This window comes from Mustela erminea, chromosome 9, assembly GCF_009829155.1.
Source record: "Mustela erminea isolate mMusErm1 chromosome 9, mMusErm1.Pri, whole genome shotgun sequence".
Classification (NCBI taxonomy): domain Eukaryota; kingdom Metazoa; phylum Chordata; class Mammalia; order Carnivora; family Mustelidae; genus Mustela; species Mustela erminea.
The window spans coordinates 108133497-108151436 of NC_045622.1; the positions used below are offsets into that span (position 1 = coordinate 108133497).

The 17940-nt window shown below is 53.9% G+C and overlaps 1 protein-coding gene and 1 non-coding gene across 3 annotated transcripts; one reads left to right on the forward strand and one right to left on the reverse strand.

Moving 5' to 3' along the window:
* The first annotated feature begins 55 nt into the window (after positions 1 to 55).
* On the forward strand, positions 56 to 137 carry TRNAS-GCU. The gene has a single exon. It is a non-coding gene; the product is annotated as a tRNA-Ser (tRNA).
* Positions 138 to 9329: 9192 nt separating this feature from the next.
* Positions 9330 to 17625, reverse strand: SLC29A2 (solute carrier family 29 member 2). 2 transcript variants are annotated; one of them, XM_032357511.1, is made up of 12 exons: positions 17311 to 17625; positions 16984 to 17065; positions 15313 to 15479; positions 14945 to 15084; positions 14405 to 14539; positions 13633 to 13730; positions 13335 to 13419; positions 12628 to 12764; positions 12260 to 12365; positions 12055 to 12140; positions 11113 to 11195; positions 9330 to 10423 (listed from the first exon to the last, which is right to left on the reverse strand). In XM_032357511.1, the coding sequence occupies exons 1-12, from the start codon at positions 17337 to 17339 to the stop codon at positions 10312 to 10314; spliced, it is 1260 nt and encodes a 419-aa protein (XP_032213402.1). In that variant the 5' UTR covers positions 17340 to 17625; the 3' UTR covers positions 9330 to 10311. The 2 variants fall into 2 exon arrangements, with proteins under 2 accessions (XP_032213402.1, XP_032213401.1); XM_032357510.1 differs by having other exon boundaries at positions 11113 to 11312.
* Positions 17626 to 17940: the final 315 nt, after the last annotated feature.

Below are 17940 nucleotides of genomic sequence, written 5' to 3' on the forward strand. Positions count from 1 at the left end.
GAAACTGCGGAGAAGATGAGAGATAAGAGTATATGGAAAAGCATGCTTCATGTGGGACGAGGTGGCCGAGTGGTTAAGGCGATGGACTGCTAATCCATTGTGCTTTGCACGCGTGGGTTCGAATCCCATCCTCGTCGGCAGGTCGCGTTTTACAGGAGATGAGGGGGTGTACTTTTCTGACTCCCTGGGAAGAGGGCCCGGGGCTCAGATGCACGTAGAAGACCCGGATTGGAATTCTGGTTGATGCCAAATTGCGAGCCAATGTATTATCTGCGGTAATTAGAGAAGCCCCTTACAAGGTTCCACCGTTCTGTGTAAATTGGTGGAATTTGGAATTTGGTAGTGGCAGGGTTGCTGGCCACGCAGCCGCCATCACTACGAGCTTGTTGAATGGGTGAGCCAGAAGCTTCTGAAGTGTCCCGAGTGGCCGGAGCTTGAGGAGAGACTGAAAAGTAGTGACCCTCTCACTGAAGTGTCAAGGTCAAGGAAAGCTACATGGAAGGTCCAGCCTGCTATCTGGATAGGAGGACCTGGATAGCGACCCTGGCTCCCCAGTGTGATGGAGTGAAGCATGAGAGATTCAAAGACCAGCGTTGGGGGCATTAAGCATCGGCCTTTGGGTCATGATCGAGGGATCCTCGGATCAAGCCCCGCATCAGCTCCCTGCTCAGCTCAGCGGAGAGCCTGCTTCTCCCGCTCTCTGCCTGCTGCTCCCTGTGCTTGTGCTCTATCTCTCTCAAATAAATAAATAAATAAAATCTTAAAAAAAAAAAAAAAAAGACCAGAGTGGAAAACCATTAATCAGGGGTCTGCTTTCCACATACCTTTCCCTATGTATCTCTTCTATCTGGCCATTCCTGATTCATACCCTTTTGTGTTAAATCTGTAACCCAGCCAGTAAAACAGTTTCCTGAGTGCTATGATTTGCGGAGGCAAATCAATCAAATCCAGTGAGGGGGTGGCGGCTGGAACCTCTGAGGTATTGCCAGTCCATCAGGAGCACAGGTGACAACCAGAACTTGTGATGGGCATCTGAAGGGGGGGGGCGGGGTGTGCCGTCTTGTGGGACTGCGCCAGCAAGCCGTGGGACCTGCTGCTGTCTCCAGGTAGATGGTGTCAGAATTGAGTTGCGTTGAAGGGCGCTCGGGTGGTGTCGGGAGTTGCTTGGTGTGAGGGGGAAGCCCACGCATCAGAATTAGTGTCAGAATTGTGTGTATAGAAATACAATGGGTGGCTCAGTGGGTTAAAGCCTCTGCTTTTGGCTCAGATCATGATCCCAGGGTCGTGGGATCGAGCCCCATATCAGGCTCCCTGCTGAGCAGAGAGCCGCTTCCCTTCCTCTCTCTCTACCTGCCTCTCTGCCTACTTGTGATCTGTCAAATAAATAAAATCTTAAAAAAAAAAAAAGAAAGAAATACAACGGAATTTTGTGTGTTGATCTTGAACCTCTAATTTTGCTGAATTTGGTTATTAGCTCTAAGTGTGTGTGTATGTGTATTCTTTAGGATTTTTTTTTTCCTGTATGTGTATTTTATCATTTGTGAACATGGATGGTTTCACTTCCTCCTTTCCATTGTTGTATTTAGGACTTCCAGTGCAGAATTAAGCAGATGAAATGGTAAAAGTGGGCCTTTTCCTATCTTAGGGAGAGGCTGTGAGTCTTTTATCATCGAATAGGACATTAGTTGTGGATTTTTCATAAATGTGTGTCATCAGGTTGAGGAAGTTCCCATCTATTCCTGGTTCATTGAGTGTTTTGTTTTTTTTAAGATTTTATTTATTTGACAGAGATCACAAGTAGGCAGAGAGGCAGGCAGAGAGAGAGGAGGAAGCAGGCTCCCTGCTGAGCAGAGAGCCCGGTGTGGGGCTCGATCCCAGGAACCCGCGATCATGACCTGAGCCAAAGGCAGAGGTTTTAACCCACTGAGAAACCCAGGCACCCCCGCTTTTTTTTTTTTTAAATGATTATATTTATTTGACAGAGAGACAATGAGAGAAGGAATACAAACAGGGGGAGTGGGAGAGGGAGAAGCAGGCTTTCTGCTGAGCAGGGAGCTTGATGCAGGGTTCAATCCCAGGACCTTAGGATCAGGACCTGAGCCGAAGGCAGATGCTTAGTGACTGAGCCACCCAGGCGTCCCGAGTGTTTTTATCTTGAAATGGTGTTGGGTTTTGTCAAATGTTTTCTTCTGCATTAGTGGAGATGACCTTGTAGCTTTTTCCCTTCGTTCTATTAATGTGGTGTGTTACATTAATTGTTTTTTTATGTTGAACCCCCTTGCATTCTGGAGTAGATCAAGCTTGGTCGTGGTATATAGTCCCTTTAATGAGCTGCTGGGTTCTGTTTGCTAGCATTTTATTGAGATTTTTACATCTGTATTCATAAGGGATATTCGTTATTAAGTTTTCCTGTGATGTCTTTATCTGGCTTTGGCATCAGGGTAGTGTTGGTCTCATAGAGTGAGTTAGGGTATGTTCTGCCCTCTTGTATTTTTTTGGAGGAGTTTGAGAGTTTTGGTGTTCATTCTTTTTTTTTTTTTTTTAAGATTTTATTGATTTGAGAGAGAGAATCAGTAGGAAGAGGGACAGAGGGTGAAGCAGACTCCCTACTGAGCAGGGAGCCTGAGGATTGACTTGACCCATGGTCCCTGGGATCATGATTTGAGCCAAAGGCAGATGCTCAACCAACTGAACCACCAGGGCCCCCTGGTGCTCATTCTTTGAATGACTGGTAGAATTAGCCTGTGAAGTCACCAGCTCCTGAAATTTTCTTTGTTGGGACTTCTCTGATTATCGATCCTATCTTGTTATTCCTTTTGTTCTCTTTTTTAAAAGATTTTATTCATTTATTTATTTGTCAGAGAGAGAGAGAGAGCGCGCGCGCACAAGCAGGCAGAGTGGCAGGCAGAGGTGGAGAGAGAAGCAGGCTCCCCGCCGAGCAAGGAGCCCCACAGGGGACCCCAATCACAGGACCCCGGGATCTCGACCCAAGCTGAAGGCAGCGGCTCAACCGACTGAACCCCCCAGGTGCCCCACATCTTGTTATTTCTTGTATGTTCAGACGTCTTATTTCTTCTTGAATCAGTTTTGGTAGTTTGTGTATTTCTAGGATTTATTAATTTCATCTAGGTTTCTCATTTGTTGGCATACAACTGTCCATAGTATTCTCTTATAATCCTTTTTATTTCTGTATAAACAGTAGTAATGACCCCACCTTTGTTTCTGATTTTAATAACGTTAAGTTCCTCTTTTTTTCTTAGTCTAGTCAAAAATTTGTCAATTTTGTTGACAAATAACTTTTAGTTTCATTGATTTTCTGTTTTCTATCCCGCACTGTGTTTCTCTTCACCCTAGTATTTATTTTCTCTTTCTTCTGCTAGTTATTTGCTCTTCCTTTGCTAATTGCTTGAGGTATAAAGTCAGATTACTGACTTGAGAGCTTTCTTTCCTTCCTTCTTTCTTTCTTCCTTCCTTTCTTTCTATCTTTTTTTTTTTAAAGTAATCTCTACCCAGTGGGGCTCGAACTCAGGACCCTGAGATCAAGCATTTCAGGCTCAATCGACTGAGGCAGCCAGGTGACTCCTTCTTCCTCTTTCATGTAGACATTCACACCGACAGACTTCCTCTCAGCACTGTTCGGGCTGCATCCCATAACTTTCAGTGTGTGGTGTTTTCATCTTCTTTTGTCTCAAGGCATTTTCCAATTTCTCTTTTGATTTTCTTTCTTTCGAGGGGAGATTTTTTTTTTAAGATTATTTATTTATTTATTTAACAGAGTGAGAGAGAGAGAGAGAGAGAGAGATATCACAAGTAGCAGAGAGGCAGGCAGAGAGATAGGAGGAAGCAAGCCTGATGCGGGGCTCGATCCCAGGACCCTGGGATCATAACCTGAGCCAAAGGCAGAGGCTTTAACCCACCGAGCCACCCAGGTGCCCTGTTATACAACGTTCTTAACTGTACTCCCTATGCCATACTTTTCGTCTCCATGACTTACTTGTCTGCAGGTGGAAGTTTGCACCGCTTCATTCCTTCTGCTGAAAGACCCACGGATCCCCTTACCCAAGAATCCAACACTGCCACTGGATGCAAACAGCAAGAGGTTTATTGGGACGCAGGTACCGGCGGGTGGTCGGCAGCTCCAGCTAACCGAGCACACCGACCGAGGGGAAAGCGGGGTTTTTATAGACAGGTACAAACAAGTTTTGGGTGGGGACGGCGCTGATTGATTGATCCTTTGAACAGGCATACTTGGCGTCAGTGGATTGGGTCAGGGGACCCCGCGAGAAAAGCAGACAAAGCAATCTTACAGAAGCAGAACTGGCCGGTTAGCCCACGCATGCGAAAAAAAGCACTACCAGGATATTGAAGGCCTGGTTACTTATCAAGTAAAGACAATTGGGAGTCTCCTGGTGGAATGTTACATTCCTGCTATCAAGCATCCTTGTTAATGAGATTTAGGTTTAGAAGAAACTTAACTTTATTTACTTTTCCTTCCACTTCCATCTCCTTCGGTTTTTATGGAGGGGAGGGTGACATTAGGGCTATTGATAAGGTAACTTCTTTGTTGTAATCTTAAGGAAATTTGCAAACCAAGGGAGACTCCTGTCTTGCAGGATTGCGATCTCAGCAAGTTAACTATTTATCATTTTATGGCAGTCAGGGGTGCCTGAGGAATGCTACACATATGGAGGGGAGCGGATGAAAGGGGGGGGTGCAAGGCGCCAGCTTTTGCTTTGTCCTCAGCCAGCCTCCTGCTCCCTCATCATTCCCCCCTGAACAATTTTGACCCTTAAATCTTTAAGGTGTTTGAAGGTGGAAGGTCTCATCTTCTGTAACTTCTTCGTGCTGAATAGGGGCGTAGAGCTGTCCCTACCTACTGGGGTCGATATTGATCAGGGTAGGAATGTATAAGGGAGTTACGAAAGGTGGAGGCAGCTGAATCCAGTGCTGACAGTGAAGAGGCATTCTCGCACGCGACAAGGATCGTCTGTCGTGGTGAAGTCATTGTAGCAATGGAGTCTCGGCACCAAGTAGAGAAACATGGAACAAAGCAACGTATTAAGGTTAATAAGGCGATAAGAATAAGAAGCCCGAAAAGGAGATTTGGCCATAGTCCTCCTTCAAACCAGGAACTTAACCATTCGCTAAAAGAGAGAGAGGGACCTTGTAGAGCCTTAATCTGGGCATTCATATCCTTTATTAGTCCTGTGATAGTCTGGGATGTACACACAACATTCTGTCTTGATAATTGCACATGTGCCACCCTGGGCTGCTGTCAGGACATCTAAAGCCATCCTATTTATCTCTTAAGGGAGGGGACTCTCCAGGGCAGGGGTCTTTCACTGCCTATTTCATTCATCCTCTCGTCCCCTTCTTCTTTGTTCTCCGTATTTATGGGTCTGCTTTTTGGGTTTTTTTGCTTGTTTTGGTTTTCAGATTCCACAAAAGAGTGAAATCATACGGTGTTTGTCTTTCTCTGACTTATTTCACTTAGCATAATACGCTCTAGGTTCTTTCATGAGAGGGAAAAAAAAATTCTTCTTTATGTCTGAGTAATGTTCCTCTGTGTGTGTGTGTGTGTGTGTGTGTGTGTGTGTGTGTATCACATCTTCTTTATCTGTTCATCCATCAATGGACTCTTGGGCTGTTTCCATATCTTTTGACTTCTTTTTTAACCCATTAGTTCCAAATATGTTAATTGGTACATATTTGGGAATTGTCCTCTTGCTGTTATTGGTTTCTAGTTTTATTCTATCGTGATTAGAAAAGATACTTTGTAAGATTTCAATTTTTTAAAATGTAGCGCAGTTTTGCTTGGTGTCCTACTTGGTGATCTATTCTGGGAGATGTTTCTTGGGCGCTCGAGAAGGAGGTACCTATGTTCTGCTGTTGTAGGTGAGTGCTCTGTGTGTGTTTGCTTGGCCTGATGGTGTGCTCAGGTCCTCTGCATCCTTGATCTTCTGTCCGGTTGTTGTGTCCCTCATTGAAGGTGGGGCATTGATGTGTCCAACTATTCTTATAGAAATGTGTATTTTTCCTTCAAATTCATCCATTTTTGTTTCGTATGCTTTTTGGGATTTTGTTGTTAGGTGTGCATGTGTTTATAATTATTTTACCCTTTTATGAATATATAACATCCTCCTTTGTCTCTTAAATAATTCTTTTTTTAAAAGATTTTATTTATTTGACAGGCAGAGATCACAAGTAGGCAGAGAGGCAGGCAAAGGGGGGGTGGGAAGCAAGCTCCCTGCTGAGCAGAGAGTCCGATGTGGGGCTCGATCCGAGGACGCTGGGATCATGACTTGAGCCGAAGGCAAAGGCTCAACCCACTGAGCCACCCAGGTGCCCCATCTTAAATAATTCTTGACATGAACTCTCCTTTGTCTGATATTAGTATATTCATTCTGGCTGTCTTTTGATGACTATTGGCATGGAATACCTTTTCTCATTCTTTCATTTTTCAATTCGTTTGTGTTTTTTGCTCTAAGGTGAGTTTCTGGTAAACAGCATACGGTTGCATCATTTTTTTTTTAAGATTTTATTTATTTATTTGACAGAGACCACAAGTAAATAGAGAGGCAGGCAGAGAGAAAGAGAGAGAGAGAGGAGGAAGCAGGCTCCCTGCTGAGCAGAGAGCCCGATGCAGGGCTCGATCCCAGGACCCTGAGATCATGACCCGAGCCCAAGGCAGAGGCTTAACCCACTGAGCCACCCAGGTGTCCCGATGCATCATTTTTTAATCTATCTGACAACCCTTTGCCTTTCCATTGGAAAGTTGAATCAATTCACAAACCAGTCCTCCTCCTCATAAAAGGGTGAGAATCTAGAGGGCAAGGATTGGCCTTCCAATGTTTGTGTCCCTATCTCAGGGCTTGCCACATAGCGCCCTCTACAGGTGTTTGCTGATGGCAGCCGGCTGCTTCTGAGGGCGTGCGGGCAGGACTGTCAGGCTGCGGATGTGGCAGGGACTGGGCACCAGGAGAGGAACGGACAGACGCTGCGCATCGGCCTCTGTATGTTTCTGGCACCGAAAGCCGGCTGCATCCTGACTGAATGGGCAGGTTGGGCTGAGTCTACCAGGAAGGAGGATGGGAAGAAGGAATTGCAATGTGACATCAAAAGGACATCCGAGGGGGCACCTGGGTGGCTCAGTGGGTTAAAGCCTCTGCCTTTGGCTCAGGTCATGATCTCAGGGTCCTGGGATCGAGCCCCACATCAGGCTCTCTGCTTGGCAGGGAGCCTGCTTCCCTTCCTCTCTCTCTGCCTGCCTCTCTGCCTGCTTGTGATCTGTCTGCCAAATAAATAAATAAAATCTTTAAAAAAAAAAAAAAAAGGACATCTGAGGGATGAGTGTCCTCTTTCTGGGCCCATCCTCCCTCCACCACTCAGCCCAGCGTGGGCTTGCTCTCGAAGACTGTAGACCAGCACCGATGGGTTCCCTGGGACTGTTGCCTGGCCTGCAAGGGTGGGTCTGGCAGGTCTGGGGACCTTTGAGTTCAAAAGGCAACAGTCTGGGGGCGCCTGCCTGGCTCAGTGGGTTGGGCCTCTGCCTTCGGCTCGGGTCATGATCCCAGGGTCCTGGAATCGAGCCCCGCGTTGGGATCTCTGCTCGGTGGGGAGCCTGCTTCCTCCTCTCTCTCTGCCTGCTCTCTGCCTACCGGTGATCTCTGTCTGTCCAAAAAAAAAAAAAAAAGCAACAGTCTGTGAAGGTGGAGAAGGAGAAGGGGCCCAGGGCGGGAGTGGTCCTGTTCTCACCGTTCCCAGCCAGGCGGTCCGGCGCGGCCTCGTGGTCTGCACAAGATTCCGTTAGGACTACAAGCCCCGTTTGGTAGACGTCTGTCTGTACCTCATCCCCACCCTCTCCCAGGACTCCACGCACTGACGGGCAAGTCCCCATTCCCAATGCTTGTCAGTGAAAGGACCTGGCTTTGAACCTAGAATGCTGGATCAGGGGCGCCTGGGGGCTCAGTGGTTTAAGCCTCTGCCTTCAGTTCAGGTCATGATCCCAGCGTCCTGGGATCGAGTCCCGCATCAGGCTCTCTGCTCAGCGGGGAGCGGAGCCTGCATCCTCCTCTCTCTGCCTGCCTCTCTGCCTAGTTGTGATGTCTGTCTGTTGAATAAATAAATAAATAATCTAAAAAAAAATCCCCGAAATACTTTCTATTAAAAAAAAAAAAGAAAGAAAGAAAGAAAGAAAAGAATGCTGGACCAGCTCACCCGCACGTAACCACTAGGTTAAGCGGCCTCTGAAGAGGCAACCACCCTTTTCTCTCCTGGATCTCTCCTCTGTCTAATCCCCAATTTACGCCTCATCGCTAAGGTCCTTCATCATTGGTCCCCAACCCACTGCTCCAGCCTCATCCTCTCCCCTCTGGCTCTCTCACATCTTAGGGGCTCCCCAATCCCCCCAACCAGAAGTCCCCACTGTTCCCTGAGTTTCCTGAATATGCTGTGTCCATGCCACTGCCCTGTGTCTCTGCCTGGACGCCCCTCCCCCACCTGGGCTTTGTGTGTGTTTGCGGGGGTAGGGGAGGGACACAACAAAGACTAAGACTCATTTTTCCTTCCTTTGAGGCCCCGCAGAGGGGACACTTCCTCAGAGCTGCCGCCTTGACTTTCCAGAGCATCGTTTTTTGGACTCTTACACTCCATACTTCTGAAGGGCCCTCACAGACCCCCTCCCGCGTTATATGTCACATTCTACGTCCCATGGCCTTGGGGCGGGGACCTGTCTCCTTTGTGTCAGGCTCACCAGAGTCTGGCACAGTGAACAGTAGTCAAAGGAATGAACCCTCCCTTGGGGGTTCTGCCCTGTGGCTTCAGTTCAGCCCCCAAGGTCCTATCTCACCTCTGAGCAGGGAACCCGTGCTGGCTCAGGGCCGGGTATTTAATAGCTGCTCAGTGAACGTTCCTGGCAGGCGGGAGGGCACGTGGGCAGAAAGGCTGGTGCCTCTGATGGCTTCGCTTTTCTCTGGGCTGGGCAGGATGGTACAGGCATGTGATGAGGCAGGACTCTTGTCCATCCCTCCGGGAAATTCACCGACTACCTCCCGAGGCTCCATTTTTGAGAAGGGGCAGGGCTGGGGAGGCAGAGGACCCCAGTGGAGGGAGAGAGTGACAGCAGTTCACGCAGCCGGGTGCTCTGCCCGGGAGCGCAGGCCACTAGGTGCTCAAGAGGGCCCAGCACAGGGATGCCTGGGGATCTCCACCCTCTCAGGGCCTCAGTTATCCCATCTGTCAAATGGGTACAATCAGCCCTACCCCACCCGGCTCATCAAAGCCAATAGAGCTGAAAGCGCTTTGGAAATAAAGACTCAGTGAACCAATTATACAAATGAAGAAGGTTGTTATTAGACCCAGGAGCAGGATTGGAGGGAGGAACAGCCAAAACGTGGAGTAAGCGCTTAGGACTCCTGCCTTGAGCCTCTTGAAGGAAAGAGAAGCAGGTAGTGGGCAGGAAGAACAGCACCTCCAGGGAGGAGGGGGTGGGGGCTGGGTCCCGGCTCTGCCACGGACCAGTCGTTTCCCCCCGAGACTTGGTTTCCTCACCTGCACGCGGGGAGCGCACGATCCCTACCTGGCTCCCCCCAAAGGTCTCAGTGTGACTCGGGGACAGAAGAGCTTTGCACACTGTAAAGAGACGCGCACCCGTGAAAGCCCACTGCAGCTCCGAGACCGAGGCCCAGCCAGGCTCTGGGGAGTGGAGACAGTTAGGTGTTGGCAATGAAAACACTGTTTAAGCCCCACAGGGTCCCGTGAGTACCCTCAGATCCCTAATGTCTGCTCCTTCTCCCCGCTGCCCTCAGCTTCCCTGGCATCCTCTGCCCTGGGGTCTGAGAGATTTGATCCTGGGGTTACTGCAGCCTGGGGAGACGAGCAACTCCCCACTCCCACTCTCAGCCAGAGGCTGGGCCCCACCAGCCACACCCTTGGCAAGACCCCACTGGTGGCCTCCGACCCCCACAGATCAGCAAGCGCATTTCTTGAAATTAACAGATAGACTCCTGGCCGTCTTTTCCCTGATCGGCGCCCTTGGGATGAGGTCTTGCGCATCTCTAAATAGTCCGTCTCTGTGTGTCGGCTCCATTCCTGGGTGAGGGTCAGAATGACCGCTGGTGAATTTTTCCTTGCAGCTCCCAAGTGGACACCAGCCCGGGAAGGAGAGCACCCCGCCTCCTCCTGGCACCTCCAGACCAAGGGGCCCCCGCCCAGCAGAGGCTTGAACCTGGCTCGCCATTCCCCCTGCGTTGGGGTCTCAGCTCCCAAGGGGCAGCGAGGAGAGAGCTGTGGGCGAGCCCTGGACGGAACACTTCAGAGCAGAGCCTTGAAGAGGAAGGAAAAGGCGGCTCCACAGGAGAGCCCCAGGGCCAAGAAGAAGGTCATGAGCGTGCCAGCCACCTCCCTCTCGTGTGGTAGCACCTGCCTAGGACACACAAGAGGAGGAACTCTTAGGGGACACCAGGCCAAGTCTCGACCCCAACGCCAGTGCCCTCTGCTCCCCTTACAACAGGGCACCTGAACTCTAGTCTGGGCTGACCCCACCTCCGGGTCACTGTAACTAGGCCCTTCTCTCTGGACTTTAGTTTCCCAATCTATCAAGCCAGGCCCCTGTCAAGGACATTTCTCGGGCTCCTGCAGGCCCAGTTTTAGAGGATTCTAGATTCCACTGCCTTCGAGCGCCACAAAATGTCCCAGCCTTGTCCTCCCTGTCACCTTTACTCTCTCTGGATTCTCAACTCTATTGTCCCTAAAGTAAAGAGCCCATGATCTCCCACTGGATCAAGACATTAGCTCCACGTTCAACTGAGAATTTGGAGAGGCTTTGGGGCCTAGGCCCAGAGGGGAGTCTCTGGAAGTTGTCCGCGGGCTATTTCATTGGCAGGAATGTGTCTCCCCATAACCCAACGCCCTCAGCCGCCCCACCTGCTCAGGCTCCATCTCCCCAGCTCCTGCCCCGAGGCAGGCTCAGTGTGGCTCAGAGTGGCGGGGGGAAGGGGGGGGCCCACAAGCGAGGCCTAGAGACAGCTAGGGCCGGGCTGGCTAGAAGCCGAGTGGGCCCCCTCTCCGCCAGCCCACCTCCCCAGCCCCAGGCCCTCCCTCCTGCCCCCAGACCTGGGCGCCAGGCACATGGTGAGGGACATCAGATAGCCGTTGGAGACAGCGAAGAGCAGCATGAAAGTGACGAAGTAGGCATCCTGTGGGAAGAGGACGGGCAGCCGGGACCTCTCGGGCACGTGGCACAGCATGAAGAGTGGCACGAACAGGATTCGCAGGCCGACAAGCAGAGGCAGCAGCCGGCTGTCCTCGTCCGGCTGTGGCAGAAGCTGGGCTGAGGGCCGTCCCCGGGAGCCCGCCCCGGCTGGACTCTGTCACTTGCCCTGACCTCCTACTCTGCGTGTGCCGGGGAGGGCCCGGCACGGAGGCCTCTGGAGGGGGAGGGGCTGGGCCGAGGCCACCCAGCAATCAGGGACCGGCCGGGGGCGAACCCCTCCTTCCCTCCTGAGCTCCTCTCTGTGCGGCAGAACTGGGGGACCTGACACAGCATCTCTGGTTTCCCAGCTAGGCTCCTCCAAGGACGTCGGGGGGTTCCACGGACCCCTCTGGGGCAGGTGCGGTTGCTGAATGAGATTGGAGGCTGGGGATCCAGACCCCAGCCCAGCCGGGATCAGAGCAGCTCCTCTTTGGTCTGCCTCACTCTATCTCCTTGGAAGACTTCATTTAGAGAAGTAGCACCTTGGCTAAAAGCAATCCGGACACTCGGAATCTTGTCCAACCTCTCACATGGGACAGGAACCTCCAGGTAAGGGTCTCTGGGCTGGATGCTGGCGACACAGGTCAACTAGACATGACTTCTGCTTTCAAGGAGCTCATTGTCCAAGCCCTGCCTTGCATACCTCCAGGGGCCAGGAGCTCACTACCGTTTGGCCAGCTGTTCTGTTGCCAGACCTAGATTGGTCCGACTTTGGGGAGGTCATCCTTCTGGGCTCTTTCACACCCTCTGATCCCCAGCTGCTTCCTGGAAGGGTCAGGTACCCCCAGCCCAGGTATGCTCACCCACAGGAAGTAGGAGGTCAGGCTCCGTCCTACCCAGTCCATGATGTTGAAGAGAAGGAAGCAGCAGATGGGGTTGAAGAACCGACCTGGGAGAGAAACAGGGCTCATCCTGGTCCCTCCTCCCTCCCCCTCCTCCTCCCTTAATTCCTCTGCCCTCCTCCCGCCCTCTCCCCTGCCCCGCCCTCTTCTGCTTCCCAGCACTCACTCCACTTCCCAGGACTGGTGGAGCTGGTCACCATGGCGGTGATTGCAGGGAACACAGACAGAGTGACAGTGAAGACAAGCACAAGGCACACCGCCGTCAACCAGATCTGAGAGCCAGAGGCAGGGGTGTAAGTAGGCGGCACCAACTAGGGCCCCAAACGCAGCCCCAGCCTCCAAGCCCTGGCCCTGGAGGCAAGACACCCGAGGCCTGGCCTCGCTGTGCTCCTGACCCACTATGACTCTGGCACCTTGAAGTGGACCAGGGGAGCATGAAGGTCCCACTCCATTTTAAGGGTCTTTAGAGAGGCCTGGAGAGAGTAGCTCTCTCTTCCCCAGGGCTGGTGGTTGGAGGCCACATCCAAGCCGAACCTTTTGGAAGACAATGAAAACTGAAGGTTTTCCTGGCTTCTGGGGCTCCTCAGGCTCCAGTTCTGGCTCCTTCTCAGCGTCCAGATCCAGAGTCAGGGCTACCTTCTGGGGACTGTTGGGAATACCGTTCTTCTCATCTGGGGCAAGAGGGGAGGTCAGGGTCATGCCTGTGGCAGCCAGGCTCCATGGAGAGTGATTTCCAGCAGTTAAAACAAGTGGCTCTCCTCCAGCCCGGGATGTAGGCAAAGAGAATTAACCAGGGAAATATGCTAAGCTACTTCTTATGAAGCACATACGTGTGTCGGGCAGAGTTAAGCACCTTAAACAGATTATCTGCCTGCTACTCCTTTCCAGATAAAGAAATGGAGGCTCAGGGGGGTTAAGGGACTTGCCTAAGGTCACCCAGCTTGGATGCCGGAGGCCGGGATCCGAATAAATGCATTTGGACCCAGAACTAGCGTGTTGGCGCTCCACTGTCTCCCCATTTTACAGAGGGGGAAACCGGCGCTCGAAACCCACAGGGATGGCTCTGCTCCCACTGGATTTCTTCTGGGTCTGCTCACACGAGTCTACTAGGGTTGAGGACTCCAGCTGGGAGGTGTCCCAGAGGGGAAATGCTTCCCTGTGGAGGTAGCTTTGGCCTCCCTTGGTGCCCCCCCCCCCCCCCCCCCCCCGCCGTGCAGTGCCACGCAGGGTCCTGAACTCACCAGACTGGAGGAGCTCAGCTTTGGTCTCCAGCTCCTGCCCTGGCGCCTGTGACGGTTTCTTGGCTAGGTAGTAGCGGGCAAACTCCTGCAGAAGGAAAGCGTTGGCTCTGCCTGGCGTGGCGGAGGCGTCTGGCTCCCTCTCCACCCTGTGGACTGCGAGGCTGGCGTCCCCCAGTGGCTGACTCCTCTGGGGATCAGGTCCCTTCCTCCTCCTCCCCTGGCCTCTCGCAGGGCCTCAGACTCAGAGCTGTATCTGAGATGCTCTGAAGTGGGGCCTCGAGCCCAGTACCAGGCTCACCAGGTGGGGCAGGCTCAGGTAACACACGATGGACATGAAGATGCCCACGCAGGGTGTGATGAAGTACCCCAGGGCGGAGGTCTGGGCATCCACGCCACCTGTGCAGAAACTTCAGCTGCAGAGTGGAGGGGGCTGGTCCCCCTGGCTCCCATGGGCGGGGGTAGGGGCGGGGCTAATGACTCGTCCCACTTCCCATCATGCACTTCTCAGCTTCACCTCCTGGCCTCTTCCGCTCTGCTGGCTGACAAAACTCAGGAGCCCATGCAGGACCCCAGCCCAGCCCTTTGCTTCTTTCATTCCTTCCTGTCACTTTTGTTGAGCACCTATTATGTGCTCATTTTTACTGCACGCTCCCTACAGTCTGAGGAACTCTTAAGAAGCATTTCGGTGGGAAAACTGACACAGGTGTCCAGTGCCCTTGGCTGGGGAGCAGTGGGATTAGGATTCCAACCAAATTTACCTGAATCTTAACCCTGTCCCCCCTTCCCTGAACCCCAGGCTGCTGCCACTTACCAGCATCAGCCTCAGGAATCCTGCCCCAGGCCCCAAGTTAACCCAGCCCTCACCTGATCATTCTCTCACTATAGAGCCCAAGAGCCCCACTCCCTACCCCCAAACCCAACCCCAGCTTCCCATCACCTCCATCTCTACCCAGAACCCAAGACATCTCACTCCTAGCACACTCTGTCTGCTCCCCAGAATCCCAGAGGCCGCTTCCGCCTCCCCCTCCCACCCCCCCCCCCCCGCGCCGCAACCACCCAAGTCCACTCACTGGCCATGGACATGAGCATGGCCAGGGCAGCGAAGATCCCAGCCAGGCCCTGGCCACTGAGGAAGAGGGTGCTGTAGGTGGAAGGCATGGTGCCCAGCTGCCCGAAGAGGCTGCCCTGCAGAACTGCACAGAAGGCTGAGGAGGGAGAAGAGTGGGGGCTGTCGCTCAGTGAGGCAGGCCTTAGAGGCTCCCTGGAAGAGGCGGTGGCAGGGTACACAGGAGACCCTGGACTAGGTCGGGCAGGCATCAGACTCTGGGCATCCTGGTGTAACACTGTCCCATTCATTCTTCTCATGTGCAGCCATAGGTCTGAGGGACTAGGGGCCAGGAGACCTGATCTTAGGTCACTGTGGGTTTGGGACAAGTGACTTTTCTCTTCCCTCTGGGGCTCAGTTTCTCCTCAGGGATAGGAGTGCAGCCGCTGCTGTCTTTCCTTCTAGGATATGCTGGGCCTTTTCAGTTACAAAGAAGAGGCTCGGCTGAAGCCCGGGGTGCAGGGGGTGGGGAGGTGGTGAGGTGGGGAGGGGAGGCGGTGCTCACAGTTGATGAACCAAACAGACGCCATGGTGATGGAGAAGAAGGGCCCAGGGCTCATGTCCACCTTGACCAACGCCGCCGTCAGGGCGAAGAGCAGCAGGATGGCCAGCAGGCTGCCCAGAATCCGCACCGTCTCAGGGACGCTGCTCATAGGTAGGGGTGGAGTGGGCATTGGCTGGACCCCCGGCCCGGGGGGGGGCGCGGAGGCAGGCAAGAGATGGAGCTCAGGGCTGGACAGCGGGAGCTGGAGGGGGCATGCAGAGGCAGTGGAGGAAGGATGGGAGGTCTTCCCTGGGCCCAGGGATGGATGGCGCTTCCTTAGCACCACAGAGGGGCGGCCTGCGGGGAGCCCGAGGGGCGGGGCCTCTCACCACTGGTACAGGAAGGAGTTGAGGAGAGTGAAGAGCAGCAGGGGCAGCTGGGACAGCAGCGTCACCCAGTTGTTGAAGTTGAAGGCGTCTGCGGGGACGGTGTGGTTGCTGTCCAGGGTGCCGGTGGTGGTGGTGGTGTTGGCCCCTGCCAGCCGGCCCTGGAAGTACTGCCAGGATGCCAGGGGAGGGGGTACAGGTCACCCTCCGACCTACCCTGAGGAACCCGCCAGCTTTTCCTCTCTGTCTGCTCCCCTGCTTGCCATTGCTCAGTTAACGTCTGCGGGAGCTGTCTGTCCTGTACTGATCCTAGCACCTGGCACACAGTCAGAGCTTGATCAATGTTCCCTGAATTGAACAGCTGATGTCTGGGACAGAGCCCAAGCCCTAAGAACCCCCAGCTTGGGCCTTACTCCATCTTTGAATCACCCCTCCTCTGCAGAGCTCTGGTTCCAGCCTCTACCCCCATTCCTGCAGCAGCTTCCAGACTCCTGAAGATTTACTGAGTGCCTACTGTAAGCCAGGCCCAGCCTAAGTGCTGACCAACCGTATTCCCTCTGGAACACACATTCATTAAGCTTCTGTTTAACTTCCACCTCCCCACCCCCATGGTTCGCCCCTGTTGCCTTCAGGGCAAAGCCCCAAGATATTGAAACAGCAGCGGGAGCCCTTCTGAACCAGATCCTGGCCTCCCTGTTGGGTTGCATCTCCTGCTCCATGCTGCTAAGCTCTAGTACCCCAGGCTCTGGCCCTTTCTCCGAACAGGTTGGCATTCCCCTGCCTGAGTGCCTTTACGAGGCTGTCTTCTCCACCTGGAATGCCTTCTCCCTTTCCTCCCGCTACCTCCTAACCCCCAAACACCCATGCTTTACCTACCCTTCTCCCAAGTTACAAATCACCTCTTCTATGAAGCAGAAGGAATTACTCCCTCCTCCACCCCCGCCGGGGACTCAAAGGACTTTGCTCCAAGCCTGGAGTGGCAGGTGCCCTATTAAATTATTAATAGCTCTTTGGCACCCAAGTCTTTCTCAAGACCAGGAGCTGATTTAACTTTGGGTCTCCAGGGCCCAGCAGAGAGCCAGACGCTGAAAAGGCATCTGGAAAGTTGCTGCACTGAATATGTATGAATAACTCAGTCCTAAAGAGAATACAAACCCCACGTTTCTGCCTTCCCTTGAGAGAATGCGGGCTCCGAAAGGGCGGAGGTTTCCTCTGTTGTGTTTCCCCCTATAGCCCCAGTGCCAAGAACAGGGCCTGGTTCACAGTAGATGCACATTATTAACTGTTTGTTGGATGAATGAATATAATTTGTTTTTATTCAATGAAAACCAAAGGCTTGGATAACCCACTTTGGGAGTGGATTAGCCCAGGAAGGACTCGCCAGGGAATAATGACAAACGGGGGTGGTGGGTGGGTAGTTCTTGGCTAGTCCCACAGCTCCCGCCCCCGCTGGTGGCCTTGCCCCTTAGGATCTGGGCGTCCCTGAAACCTTGACGTTTCCTATCTGTGAGCGGGGCACCTCCCCTCTCTGAGGCTCTTTGCTTCGGCGGACAAACGCGCAAACAGGCATAATGAGGAGTCAAAGGCGGCGCGGTGGGAAAGCGCCTGGTACTCCTCGAGTCCCAGGCGATGGTGGTTGTGGCCATGAGGCTGGGCACTCTAGCCGAGTCTCACCGGGATGGCCGTAATGAAGAAGTTCCAGGGAAGGAGCGTGCCCAGGCCCAAGATGAAGAAGCTGATCCCGACCAGGTGGTAGCTGTGAGGATCAGTCAGAAGGTCACCCTGAGGACGCGTCGCCTCCCCGCCCCCCGCCAGGCCGCCCCCTCCGCAGAGCGGACTACAACCCCCATCACCCTGGCTCAGGTAGCTGAGGGAGGAGACTGATGGGAATTGTAGTTCCATCTCGTCTGCTTTGAGCCTCGGAGCGCCCGAAGGCAGCGGGTCTGCGCTGGCCACGGCCACCCGGATCCCCGTCCGCACCCCACCGGGTCCCCAACTCGCCTGTCTTGTGGGGCGTCTCCTCGCGCCATGGCCGCCCAGAGGGATGCGCCGGGGTGGGAGGGAGGTGGCGCGCTGCACCTGCACAGACGCCGGGGCCCGAGGGCCGGGGGATCGGGAATACTGGGTCTTGTGGGCGGCGGACAGAAGGAGGGGGTCGGGTCTCCCCGAAAGGGGCGGGGGCGGGGGAGAGGCGGGAGCAGGGGAGGAAGGCCGGGACCGATTTCCAGCGGTGTCAGGCTCCTCAGGCTCGGACCTCGCTCCGCCTCCGGGGCGGGGACAGAGGGTCGCACCACCCCTCCCCACCTCCTCCTAGCCGGGACTCTGGACTCCCGCTTTGGACCCGCTGGAGCTCGAGGACCCAGGACTGCCCTCGTGGTCCCGGGCGGCTGAGAGGCAGCTGACCTGAGAAGGTCCCCGGGGCCTCCCCGCCTCGCGGTCGCGGGTCACGGACCTCGGCGGGAGGGGTGGGGGAGGCGGTAGGGGAGGTACCCCGCCCCTCCCCCGCCCCGGGCTGGCGAGCGGTCCCGGTCCCTCCGGCAGTTCGAGGTGGTGTCGGACCCGCGCAGCGCCGGGTAACTCGGGAGCCCGCGGCGGGGCTGGCTTGTCCAGGGGTAACCTGAGCGTCTGTCA

Coding starts and splice junctions, on each gene's coding strand:
- SLC29A2 (XM_032357510.1), bottom strand. CDS start 17,339: ATGGCGCGAGGAGACGCCCCACAAGACAG. Junction 14,540..14,944: donor GTCTGTTTGGTTCATCAACT/GTGAGCACCGCC, acceptor CTCCCTCCTCAG/CCTTCTGTGCAGTTCTGCAG. Junction 12,765..13,334: donor AGCTGAGCTCCTCCAGTCTG/GTGAGTTCAGGA, acceptor CTCTTGCCCCAG/ATGAGAAGAACGGTATTCCC.